At 34.3% G+C, this 12,684-nt stretch overlaps 2 protein-coding genes across 3 annotated transcripts; both read right to left on the reverse strand.

Annotated features, from left to right (window-relative positions):
* Positions 1 to 87: 87 nt before the first annotated feature.
* On the reverse strand, positions 88 to 6,421 carry LOC129000897 (cuticle protein 6-like). 2 transcript variants are annotated; one of them, XM_054427971.1, is made up of 5 exons: positions 6,374 to 6,421; positions 4,554 to 4,706; positions 2,471 to 2,668; positions 825 to 983; positions 88 to 394 (listed from the first exon to the last, which is right to left on the reverse strand). In XM_054427971.1, the coding sequence occupies exons 1-5, from the start codon at positions 6,383 to 6,385 to the stop codon at positions 227 to 229; spliced, it is 690 nt and encodes a 229-aa protein (XP_054283946.1). In that variant the 5' UTR covers positions 6,386 to 6,421; the 3' UTR covers positions 88 to 226. The 2 variants fall into 2 exon arrangements, with proteins under 2 accessions (XP_054283946.1, XP_054283947.1); XM_054427972.1 differs by having other exon boundaries at positions 252 to 394; positions 874 to 983.
* A 1,882-nt stretch (positions 6,422 to 8,303) lies between these two features.
* Positions 8,304 to 12,161, reverse strand: LOC129001810 (putative defense protein). The gene is made up of 4 exons (XM_054429258.1): positions 12,099 to 12,161; positions 11,179 to 11,489; positions 9,371 to 9,462; positions 8,304 to 8,459 (listed from the first exon to the last, which is right to left on the reverse strand). The coding sequence occupies exons 1-4, from the start codon at positions 12,121 to 12,123 to the stop codon at positions 8,378 to 8,380; spliced, it is 510 nt and encodes a 169-aa protein (XP_054285233.1). The 5' UTR covers positions 12,124 to 12,161; the 3' UTR covers positions 8,304 to 8,377.
* Between the last annotated feature and the right edge of the window lie 523 nt (positions 12,162 to 12,684).

The raw sequence follows: 12,684 nt of genomic DNA on the forward strand, positions 1-12,684 counted from the left end.
TCTACCAGAGCAAATATTTTTAAATGCTGTAGATAGGCCTACATGTATAAGATATGAATGGAAACACACAGAGTTGGAGGACAGAGAAAATTCTTCATAAAGCTAAAATTTATTTGCTAAAAAATATGGTCATACAAGTCATAAATAATCAAGTATATTCTGTGCTGTACTATTTTCCGATGGAACTCTGGACTTTTTCAGTTGTTTTTTATTGATTGGTAATAATCTATATAGTATAGAAGTAGGTGTAGAAAGACGAAGCAAAAGGTAAGTTAGCTGGAGCCACAACAAACGGAGTTACAGGGAAAGACTTTTCTACTTCCGAGAATTCTACTGGCTTGGTGTTGGCTGGGCTGATTACATCTGTTACTTCTTTTGCTTCATTTACTTTAAACTGAAATGAAAAAAAAGTTAATCAATCAAGGGAAACAATTATGACGCCAAGGAGGGCTGACTAAAATTTTGTTATTACTATCATCATGATCGGATGCTAGAAGAATTAAAAAAAAAACTTACAGTGATCTACTGAATTTAATTAAATATTATTAGGTATTGATTTCAAGTTTAAATACCTCATAAATTTGCAGAAACAACTAGCCACAGCTCCCACATAAAGCCATTTGGCGGCACAAGGAGGTTATGTTTTCACATGAATATCGTAAAGATTAAAAACAAGTAAAAATAAACATTTAAACAAGACGTAGACACATTTACAGATGAGTTAATAACGGACAATGCTAACCTGGCAGAGTTTGAGTCCAGAAAGAGATGACTTGTCTACAGTAACTTTCTGTACAAATTGGAAAGATTATTTAAACTTTTACCTTGAGAGAAGTTGGTGTGATGGTATACAGAGCTGGCAGTAAAACAGACCTTCTCCGTCGCTCCTTGGATTCTGAAGTGTCCGTCTCTGATGGTTCTTCGGCTGCTTTGGCTGCTAGTTCATTGTAAATCTTCTCAAACTTTGCTCTGGCAGCTGCCACCTAACAGCAAAGTAATTGTGACAGAAAGTCTCTGCAATACAGGAGCGTGTTGATGTTGCGTTTCCTTTTGGAAGGCGTTTTTTTATTCCTGTCTCAAAAAAATCTCAGCAAAGTCAATCTTGCACAAACAAGATTATAAAAATTCGAGACTCGTCCATCCCTACACTTAAGCTGTTGTATCTGCATCTTTGTCTTTTCTTGGATTGAGCCATATATTTTCTGCAGAACTTCATTTTGAAAAGTCACCAGTCGTTAAGCTGACTTTTTGCCCAATGATCCATACAACAATGCAGTTCTAGGTATATTTTTGTAAACTCAATTTATTATTGTAGGATAGTAGTCTATATAATTAATACGCTACATAAAACTTTGTCGGTTGAACTCCTCCGCCATTTCTTAACCGATTTTATCCATTGACGTCTCATTGGAAAGAGTGTGTCGCCTAGATTTGCAAACTGGCCTTACGTTTTTGAAAAAGTTCCTTGGGCTCTGCCCCAGTGGCTTTGAAAGTTCCCATGTTATCCTTATGAAGAACATAATTGTTTACATTTTGATCAGCTGTATAATTTAATTGCTGTTATTTATTTTTCAATAATTCAATAAAACGCATTGAGTGCATTTATTTACTGAGTTTATGTAAACATAACCCCCAAGACGGATTGTGTTAGTATGGTTGTATCTTAAATTTGTGTATTTATCGTTGTTTTGTGTCGCTATGACGGATCGTGTTAGCATGATTGTAACTTAAATTTGTGCATTTATCGTTGTTTTGTGTAGCTATAATTTGTTTATTTGTTGTTGTTTTTTTCTTTTAAATGCCTCCGACGTGACAACAACGAAACATAGACAGGAGGCCTAATCGTGATAACGACCGCAGCTACAGAACAGTGGCGCGTAATAGGCTTAACTCATCACAGTCAGCACCTGACCCTGGACAATCTCAACTATTAGGCTACAAATGCGCCCTAGCACTACCCCAAAACGACTTTTCGTTCTCAATTGGCCCTCTATCAATGACCTGTGTTGCCTGTACATCAGCAAGGCATTTTGAGAAGGAGAAAACCGGCTGGAATGCTTTCGGTTTATCAATAACGAAGCTAAACATGGTCTGAGTTACACACCTTTAATCTTTGAGTTTCGACTCTTTTAAACTCATTGTAAATATGACTGTTATTCGTTTTGAAATAACTTCTGTAATACTTTGCAATTGCTCGAATTCGAGCAACATGTACACTAGTTAGAACTTAAATGTTGTTACATGCATGAAAACATTTAATCTACTATAATTATTTATTCCATAGACATGGTGTTGTTACTAACATCAATCTATTGTTTGGTAGCATAAATGACATCTAGTTCTCGTGATCTCGCTTATGATCAAACCACAATGACCTTCACATTTAAAGGCAAGGACTTTAACCACTCGGCTACCCAGACAATTAAATTAGGTGTAAATAATGAGACAAAACCCAATGGTGTACCGATACCTCAGGTGTGTAGTCCACAGGGCTCGGGCTTACTAGAGGCGCAGGTGCTGAAGGTACTGTAGGCAAGTTGTTTCCACTTAATACTCTGTAGCCATCAGAATCAGCGATGTAAGTCACATGAATCACTTTGTTGGTCGGGTCCACGTAGCTGTAGGCCCCTCGGACAACCCCATCTATCAATCGGCTCTCTACTCTAACCTGAACAATGTATTTTGAATGGTTGGTAACATATTGAAAACCCAGCACCCATTCATCTTCACTAAAACACAACCAGTTGCGTCTAAATATATAATCGTCTGTTCTGTATGAATACATTTTGGGTTATGTGGATTTTTATTTTTCTTCCCCGAATTTGGGTGTTTCATTGACTACAACATTTCTTTGTTGGGGGAAAATATATTATTTTTTTAAATTTGCTATAGACATCAATATTTGTTACCAAGGGGTTTCAATAGAGAACAAATTAGCTATGATTTTCTTGAGCTCTAATAGAAAACTTGAGGTCTTTTATAACAAGTACTGTAGGCTATTAACATCTTGTTTTTAGATTTTGCCCAATCCGATGATTTCGAGGTGTATGTCTAAACCGAGGATTATGAACACCTTACTATGCCCAGTGGTTGTAGTATATCGCTACAAACACACAGGTCACCAATTATTTGCCACACAGGACGGGAATCGAACCAGAGCAGACGAATGCCACTGGCCAAGTGACACACGCCCTAGCCTTCTCGGCTATCTGTGCTTGAAGACTGGGGAGTCAAAAACCGGTATTTAAGCTGACGCCACCGATTGCGAACAGATAGCGCTACAGATGGTTGTTCAATGCGTTACTAGATGATATTTTTCAGTTGAAACACAACAGTGATCATAAATGTGTTCCTGAGACTTTGCTGCAAAACATTATTTTCCCTAAAATGGCTATATTACGATAACCTTGTTGAACTAAATCAAAGTTAAATTCAATATTACATTGTAAACTATATGCCTTTTGATTTTATAAGATTTTGATTTCAAACAATGCTATCAGAACATAAAATTTATAGGAAAACCAGGAAAATTACAACAAAAACTAAGTTTTATTTAGTGTTTACTACAAATACCGGGATTTATCTTTGTTATATATTTTCTTATTGTCTTATTATTCAAAATTAGCCTAATTAATAAAATAGTGACAACATTACAGTTAATATTCAACAACAGGTAATGGAATTGAAAGGCAAACAAAAAAATCTTGCGAAATACGAATTATTGGCCTAGCACTGAAAGGGTTAAGGATTTGAATCGATTGATTTGATTTAATCCAGTAACGTTTTCTAGTTTCTTACAGGATTTTCAACAAATATATTTTGCCTGGGTAGAGTACTACAGCAGACCCCTTCTTAACCGACCTCAGATTATCTGCCCTCGCTCGTAAAATATTACAGTTGGTTTTAACCGACCTTGTTTTGAGAGCAATTCGGCCGCTTTCTATGAATCTCGGCACTTCCACTCCCCTGCTCGGCGATAGGAACAATAAGCTGAACTCTACAGGTTATAAATAAACATCCTGTCTTGTAAGTAAATCGTTGCTTGTATCTTGAATTTCGACAATAGGTTCTGTACTGTATTACATAGATTTGGAAAGAATCAATTACTAAAAGTATTAAAATAAGAATTTGTATTGACTCTTGCCAGCGACTATAATTTATTCCACTGTAAGTATTTGACTTTACAATGTTTTGGGTTTATTTGTGACTTTTCTATCGTTAATCCTTAAGGAAAAAGGAGATAAGTGTAATTTATTTTGTAAATAATACACACAAGAATAATGTTTATATAGTTCCAAATGAATAGCATTTTATTGTTTAAAGTTTTTAGGGATAACCCGTTTTAACCGACCTTTTGAGTCATCTGACCTAGGTCCGGTCCGGTTAGGGTCGATTAAGAGGGGTTACTGTATCAAAATACAACGCTTACTGTGTATTTACCGACCTTTTGTTTTGATTGAACGTCCATATGAACTAATGATATCATATTCTGCAACTGTGCAAAAGCTCAAATTTTACATGACAAAACTTCCAATCTTAACGCCACCAATTACCTGGTTGTCCCCTGCGAATCCAAAGTTAAACTGGCCAAGTTCATCTTGTGAATGGAACTGTGCAGCAGTGATGGGGTGGAGATAAGGCAGGGGATATACTGGCATCAACAGCTGAGGAGATGCCTTGGCTATCAGCAGCAAACCAACCAGGAGCTGAAATAAACTGTTTTATGCAAAAACAGCTGTTCTAGATATTTATTATTTAAACCTGTTAACTGTGTCTTGTTTTAATGGAATAAAACAGGTTAACATTATCAAGCTACAGATGTGGTTTCTAAAACAAAGAGCTGACTTTTGCAATGTTCTAAACATGTAAAATAAACGGTATCAGCATTCTGACACATACTTTCTCCCATAAGTTTGTCAACAACCTTTCTCATGTGTAAGCGGTAAGTGTAAATATACGGAAATGGGATTTGTAAAATTTTCTTCAGAATTTAAAGGACTATAACATATTAAATTTTTATCAAAATTGTTCTAGCCAATTTTGGGAAAATCCGATTTTCCGTTATTTTATAGGGATTTTTATGGGAAAATAACATAATCCACCATAACTTTTGAACCGTAATTTTTACAGAAATGGGATTTGTACCATTTTGTTCAGAATATAAAGGACTATAACATACTAAATTTTTATCAAAATCGTTCGGGCCATTTTTGAGAAAATCCTATTTTTCCAGTTTTTTATGGGGTTTTATGGGAAAATCCCCATTAAAAATATCATTTTCTAAAAAATGACGAAAACTATCAAAATTGAAAGGATCATAACATACTCTGTTAAATCAAAACCGGATTTTTGTCTAAAATCCTATTTTTTGTTATTTTATGGGGTTTTTATGGGAAAATAACATAATTTACCATAACTTTTGAACCATAATTTTTACAGAAATGGGATTTGTACCATTTTGTTCAGACTTTAAAGGGCTACAACATACTAAATTTTTATCAAAATCGTTCGGGCCATTTTTGAGAAAATCCGATTTTTCCAGTTTTTTATGGGTTTTTATGGGAAAATCCCCATAAAAAATCAAAATTTCAAAAAAATGAAAAAAACACCTGGAGATACCACGGATTAGAACCTACATACCAAATTTCATTGAAATCGGACCACAGGTGTAGTCCCTAGCTCTGTACACATCCAGACACACAGACACACACACACACACACACACACACACAGACACACACACACACACACACACACACAGACATCACTTCGAAAACCACTTTTTTGGGTCCAGGGGGACCCAAAACGAATATATCCACTCAAAACTCAAACTCGAAAATTTTGACGAAAACAATACTTTCTCCATATACTATGGTATAGGGGGAGAAAGTAAAAGGGATGAAAATAATATGATAAATAAAAATATAGAAGGAAACCCCTTGTATCAATAAAGAGGTAAAGTAGCCACAAAGACACAAAAAATTGAAATAAAATAAAGAAGAGAAGAGACGAGACTACATTATTGGTGGAGCAAGAGTAGGATTTTAGTCTATTTAAAATATAGCCACATCATAGGCATCATTACAATTTTTTTGTCAATATTAGTATAAATAAAAGAAAAATTCACTTACTTTGGACTAACTACAAACACTAATTTTAAAAACTTGCTTTTAACAAATTAATGTTAGAAATTAATTTTGTGATTTTAAAAAGATAAATGAATCGAAGCTATTTTATTGTAAGAATAATAGTCCTTCAAAAAACTCAAAGTAATGTTGGGGACATACAAAATATGAGGAAATTTGAGAGCATTTGTTATTTAATAAAAAAACTTTAGATGGCTAAAAAATCATAAAATAAACATTTTACTTACCAGAGCAGACATGGCAGAAGATTGCAGTCAACTAAGAGATGATGAGACTTATATAGTTTTTCACCACCACAGCTTGTCCTTGCAATGGAGTATCGGAAAACAGAGACTTTGCACAAAAAAGGCATGGATTCATAATACTTTAATTCCTTTTTTAGGCTCTATATTTATCCTCTGTTCGATGAGTAAAAAAAAACTTCTATCCATTCGAGTATCTAGTCTTGGGGACTGGAATATAATTTAGTGAAACATGTAATTAATACTGCTAATAAAACACACACTCTATCAAGCATTGTTAAACAGAAATAACAATGAAGTCTTCAACAGAATTTTCAACAATGAAATTTTAATGACTTCTAAGGTACATTCATATTTGGGTTAAAATATGCACATAGGTCCCCATCTCAATGATAATTGATAAATATCACTCCAAAAAGTTAAACTGTTTCTTTTATAATTTTTAATTTACGATGCTATATTTATACTATATTCAATTGTCTACATTAGTAAATAAAATTAATTATTAATGAAGAATAGTTAGATTATAGATTATAATAATAAAGAAACTATTAGCAATTAACTGTTTAATAGTTTCTATGTACAGTATATATAATTTTTTTTATATAAACAAATTTTTGACAGTAGCGTTATAAGAATACAAAATCAGAATGACAAAAATTCTAACTTTGAAATGAGTTAAGGTACATTTACTAATTTGGATACAACATTTTGCGATCAAATTTGATAAGCACCATTAAACAAGACTGATGTAGAAAAAAACTTTAAAATGTAACATAAAATTGAAAAATTTTTGGCAGCATTTATCTTTGTAGCATACATTCATTTTGAGCTTATCATTTTTTTCGGCCAGGTTGGTAGGAATGCAGTGTCAGATAACCACCACACCTTTTCATGGTCAGTGTTAAAGATGTGGCCATAGAGCGGATAACAGCTGTTGGTTGTAACATAAAATTGAAAAATTTTTGGCAGCATTTATCTTTGTAGCATACATTCATTTTGAGCTTATCATTTTTTTTCGGTCAGGTTGGTAGGAATGCAGTGTCAGATAACCACCACACCTTTTCATGGTCAGGGTTAAAGATGTGGTCATAGAGCGGATAACAGCTGTTGGTTATGTAATTGGTAACATTATACAGTTGTCTTGTAATGTTTGATAAGTTTTTTTTTTGTTACTTCTATCAAAGATTACATATGCTACGCAAAATAAAAAGATTACATACATACGCGTAGCATATGTAATCTTTGCTACTATGAACTAATGCCAATAACATTTCTATCATATTCTTGGTTCTTCTCCTGTGATTATACATATGCGGTTTAACTCTATATTTAATGTAATTTAGCTGTTAAACCCGACACAATCAATTTTGATTCTTTTCTTTGGGCTAGTGAAAACTTGAAAGAAAGACTGATCCAAAGTTTCAGTATATTATTTTTATTTTTATTTTGACTTAGTGTATTAAATATTACACACAGGTTTTATACTCAATCAGTGTCCTTGCAATGTTATTTTCTGTCAACAGCAAATTGAAAAAAGTTACTGAATCTTTAAATTCACTGTAAAGTGTTTATAATACAGCTGGGTTAAAGTGCTCGGCTGGTAATCAAAAGACCAAAGATTCAATTTTAAGAAAACAGCAGCTTTTTGATGGTTAGAAACTGGACAAGTTGCCCCTTGGTTCTGGCTAAGAAAAAGCTGGGTTTAGTCAGTAAAAAATCCACACAGATCATCTCACTCCATTTTAAACTAATTCTGCATTCGTATTCAGTTTAATATGCGTACCAAAGTGTGCCTCGCTGTCTTCAAGAATTGAATTGAATCAGAAAAAAATACTAGGATGTATAAAGTAGTCTTTTACAATTATCAAATTTAATTTTATCTTAAGATGTTAAGATGACTGTACAAAACAACAATTAATAACATGAAAATGCACACAATGTAAGAAATGAAATATAATACAATATGGTGCTGTTGGAGTTATAATTTTATTGTTTTGCCCTTTGTACGTCTACTGGCTTGGCAGTTTTTCGAACCCAGAATTCCCTGATGTTTTTGACGACTGATGCCCTGAAAAAGTCAAATGTAAACACTCACAGTTTTATCATTCAGCTGATAGCCAATCTAGTCATGTTTATTTTTACCTACTTTAAAACTATAAATTGCAAAATCCACCTCCAAAATTCTTAAACAATGTTCCTGGAGCACTGGCTTTTAATATTGGTGAAGCAACTGAAAATATGATGCTATGTCGAAGGCTTCCCAAAGATGTATTGGATGGAGCCTAAAGACAACTGAACATGTTTATCATTATCTAAATTGACTATAGGTTACAGGGTGTCTCAGGTTTTAGCGAACCTGCAGTGGTTATATAGGTATTCATATTGTTATTTTTTGTTCATAATTTTGTTAAAATGTCTGTAAATAATATTCTTGTACATTGAACCAAAAATAAAATGATTATAATCAAACAGAACCATCTATTTCTTAACTATCTGATGGTCTTTTGACATAACCAACCACAGAGTAAATAAATAACACACTTTAAAATCCACAAAAGTATGTACTCAACAGCAGTGAACGTAACCAGACATGAGACTTCTAAACCTGCTTCAGGTTTTACAATATAATGAGAAGTAAGTCTACTTGCACTATTCAAAGTCAAATAATACAGTAATATTATCATGCTAAATAACAAATCACTATCAGACGAAATAGATAAAACATTGAATTTTTTTTTTACTTGTAGTGAACCAAATGGATATTTAAAATTCTGAATGTATGGTAGTAATTGAACAATCCTGGTGTTTTGCACGAAGAAATTCAAATATTCGATAATTAAATTGAAATACTTCTAGACTCTAATAATATGATCAAATCAACACATTAGTTACGTACTTGTGAACCTCTATTTTTTTTTATTAGCCATTTAATTCTAACATTTCAATTTCATTACTGTTTTAAATGCTCTCAATACTTACGTAAAGAAGACTCTTCCAGAATAATCATTGTCTGGTACCCATCGCAAAACCACTTCTTCTTTAGCGCTGTTGTCTATGTGAGTTGCTGTATTCTGTAATACAGACTAAAAGTTATTTTTGAAAAAAATAATCACTGTATTTGGATTAGACGTATGACTAATGTAGGCTACACATATTTTATCTTGGAAGCTTAATAATAGTTATACAAAACTCACCTTATTAAAAACTTGTACTGTGCATTGTCATTGTCACTAACTATTCGGTTTTTACTTTCACCTCCTGTACAGCACGTGACATCTAAGCTGGCACTTGGCCGGTCGCTACTAGTACCTAGTTCAAAAACATTATGTCCTGTCATGCGGGTTGCATCAACTGTCTTTGCGACCCATATGAAGGCGCTCAAGTACATAATACAAGACAAATACAAGGGGAGTCAACCCCGTGAGGCAGTGGAAATGTTTGCAGTCCGGTCTTTTCCCTGCCTCCACACTCCTCCCGCCTACACTGCCCGCACTAGCCCAAGTGCCAGCTTAGGCCCAATTCACACCGAACGGACGTCGGGCGGAGACGTGGCACGGACGTGGCGAGGACATATGTCCGTTCCTCGCCTCCCCATGTAAACAAATTGGTCAATGCACACGCAAGTGACGTGGCGCGGGCGGTCGCCCTCCCGCCACCGCCACGTCGTTTCGGCGTCCCTCGTGGCGTATCGGAAGTGGCATGTCCGTAGCGCGCCCGTTGTTCGGACTGCAAATATTGTACTGTACTTACCAACCTTCTTGTGTATAGTGTGCTTGTACTTACCAACCTTGTTGTGTAGAGTTGTTTTTGTGTGTAGATTGTGAGTTGTTTCTTCAATATGCGAGACGACATTGAATTTAATATCAAATTTTGTGGGGAAGTAGAACAATTCCCTTGTGTGTACTAATTAAGTTGACAGAAATTAACTAACACCATTGACATTAATAGAAATAAGCAAAAAACAAAGCGTCTAGTCTACACACAGGTTGTCTCGCCACTGTACCGTCCCTTCACCGTCCCTTCGGTGTGCATTGAACACGCCACGTCACTGCCACGTCTGTGCCTCGTCCGTGCCACGTCTCCGCCCGACGTCCGTTCGGTGTGAATTGGGCCTTAGATGTCACGAGCTGTACCTAGTTTATCGAGAAAGGTTTTTGTCAAAGTGTTTGAGTTTTGCTGGAAATATCCGTTCTGGGCCCCCCTGAACCCAAAAAAGTGGTTTTTGAAATGTTGTCTGTGTGAGAGGGTGATTTTGATGAAATTTGTATGTGGGTAATCCATCTCCAGGTGTTTTATTTTCAATTTTTTGGAAATTCAGATTTTCTTATTAATTCTACCATAAAATAACAGAAAAATGGGATTTTAAAAAAAATGGCGCAAATGATTTTGATTGAAATTCAGTATGTTATGGTCCTTTTAAATTTAATCAAAGTGGTACAAACCCCAATGCTGTAAAAATTACAGTTTAAAAGTAAATAGTAATTGCAACTTTTGCGATCTTCCGAGTTAGTTGCACGCTTGATTGTTGTTGACAAGCAAATTGGAGAAAGACAATAATATTTAGAAGCAAGTAAATCTATTTAAAAACCAAAAGTTGTTCTATAAGATGAAGATAGGAGCAGACTCAGTGGACTCGCTGCAAACTGAAAGTTTACAATTTAATCGTGTCACAAAAATAATGTATTTAGATTTAACATTTTAAAAGTTTAGTAAATGTATGGTTTAGTTGTCTGAATTGTATTGAAAACCCACACACCCAATCTTGATTATTTAATTTCACTACTTACGTCGGGTTTGCCGAAGCACTCCATAGTCTTAACGTCGTCCATGTCTGTGAAAGTTCCGACAGGTTTTCCCTCTCTTTCTCCAATCACCTGAACCATGAAGCCCTGGAAGGTGGCTGGGGGCTTTGCCCTGATCCTGAAGAACACGTGGCCGTTGCTGTCTACCTTCCTGACATCCGTCATCAAGTGGTAAGGCAACGCAGTTTTCATAGGCTTACCTCCGTGTCCGGCCGAGGGATCCAGAGTCTCACAAACATCTGGAGGAGCTCCTGAGGGATAACTCCGGACAGACAGGAACAGGAGACTGAGCAGGGCTTGAAAATAGCAATGGTTTACGCCTTAGTCCTTTAAGTTTTTGTGACAGCTAGTGAAATAAATTAATACTAATATGGATGAAAAATATTCATAGTTAGTAAGGACTGTTTATTTAAATACTTGTTTGACTTTACTAAGCATGAGTGTTTGACTCTGAAATTTTTTTATGTAATATTCTTACAATGTTTAATGCAGCTTATGAAACAAACATTTTATTGACATGTTGTGCGAAGTCGAAGAGAAAATCAATGAAGACCTCCTTCTTAATTTCCTCTTTCGATTGGCTCAGTATTTACAAAAAAATACAGTGTGGTTAAAAATGTTACAAAGACTTTTTTGATTCTTAACTACATTACTAAAATTGTTCTTAGCTGACTTTGAATTTCAAATTTTATTAAAGAAAAATTCACATTTTACCTTGATCAACTGTTAAACAAATCAATGATAAAAATTAAACTTCAATAGATCAAATATTGAACTACATTTAATTCATATTATGAAAAAAAACATAGTTGATTATTGTTTTTAGTTGTTCCTAGAAAACTTTCAGTTTGTTTGGTGACAGGCAACATTGTCATATATCACACAAATTTATTGCTATCTCTTACCTAAGAAAATCCTAGGAAAAACCATATGTTCCAGAAAAAACTCAACTTGTCGGTCAACTTCACTAAAAATAAATCTCTGAGATCGTAAAGATAAACCTGGAAACACTATTGCATAACTTATGTGGCATCACAGCTTCTACTATGACTAATAATTTATTTATTGTGTATTCCCCAACAAATGATTTTGCTATAATTTGTTTGTAACATATATTCTATACTTTTTCTTTTCTAGAAGGTATTTTTTATAGAAGAAAATTATTTCAGAAATATTTTTCACTAAAACAATATATTTCTCAACTGTTATAATGAGTGTAGGCCTACATTGAATTTTTATATTAAAGCTTTTTTTTTAGTACATTGAATACATTTTTTCGATTAGCAAAATATTTAACCATATCTGAAATAATTGTTTTTCATCTTGATTAATTGCTTCCAATTCAAATTTTTTAAATCACACACAAGAATAAGGCATGTAATTATTTAGTATAATTTGTTGCAATGTGAGGTGGATCTAGTATCTAGTAGTAGGAATACTGTATATGTTACATCCATGTCAAAAGGGAGCAAGGTATAAAAAGAACACTTT

Source organism: Macrosteles quadrilineatus, unplaced genomic scaffold, assembly GCF_028750875.1.
Source record: "Macrosteles quadrilineatus isolate MER2022 unplaced genomic scaffold, UCM_ALF_1.0 Scaffold_8__2_contigs__length_117827958, whole genome shotgun sequence".
NCBI classification, from domain to species: Eukaryota; Metazoa; Arthropoda; class Insecta; order Hemiptera; family Cicadellidae; genus Macrosteles; species Macrosteles quadrilineatus.

Excerpts from the sequence above, each read along its gene's own strand:
- LOC129000897 (XM_054427971.1), bottom strand. Across the intron at positions 2,669-4,553 it reads GATTCGCAGGGGACAACCAG|GTTAGAGTAGAGAGCCGATT; the intron begins GTAATTGGTGGC and ends TACATTGTTCAG. Across the intron at positions 395-824 it reads TCACACCAACTTCTCTCAAG|TTTAAAGTAAATGAAGCAAA; the intron begins GTAAAAGTTTAA and ends TTTTCATTTCAG.
- LOC129001810 (XM_054429258.1), bottom strand. The coding sequence starts at position 12,123 with ATGGTTTTTCCTAGGATTTTCTTAG. Across the intron at positions 11,490-12,098 it reads TTTTCCTAGGATTTTCTTAG|CCCTGCTCAGTCTCCTGTTC; the intron begins GTAAGAGATAGC and ends GCTATTTTCAAG. Across the intron at positions 9,463-11,178 it reads AGTGCTTCGGCAAACCCGAC|AATACAGCAACTCACATAGA; the intron begins GTAAGTAGTGAA and ends TCTGTATTACAG.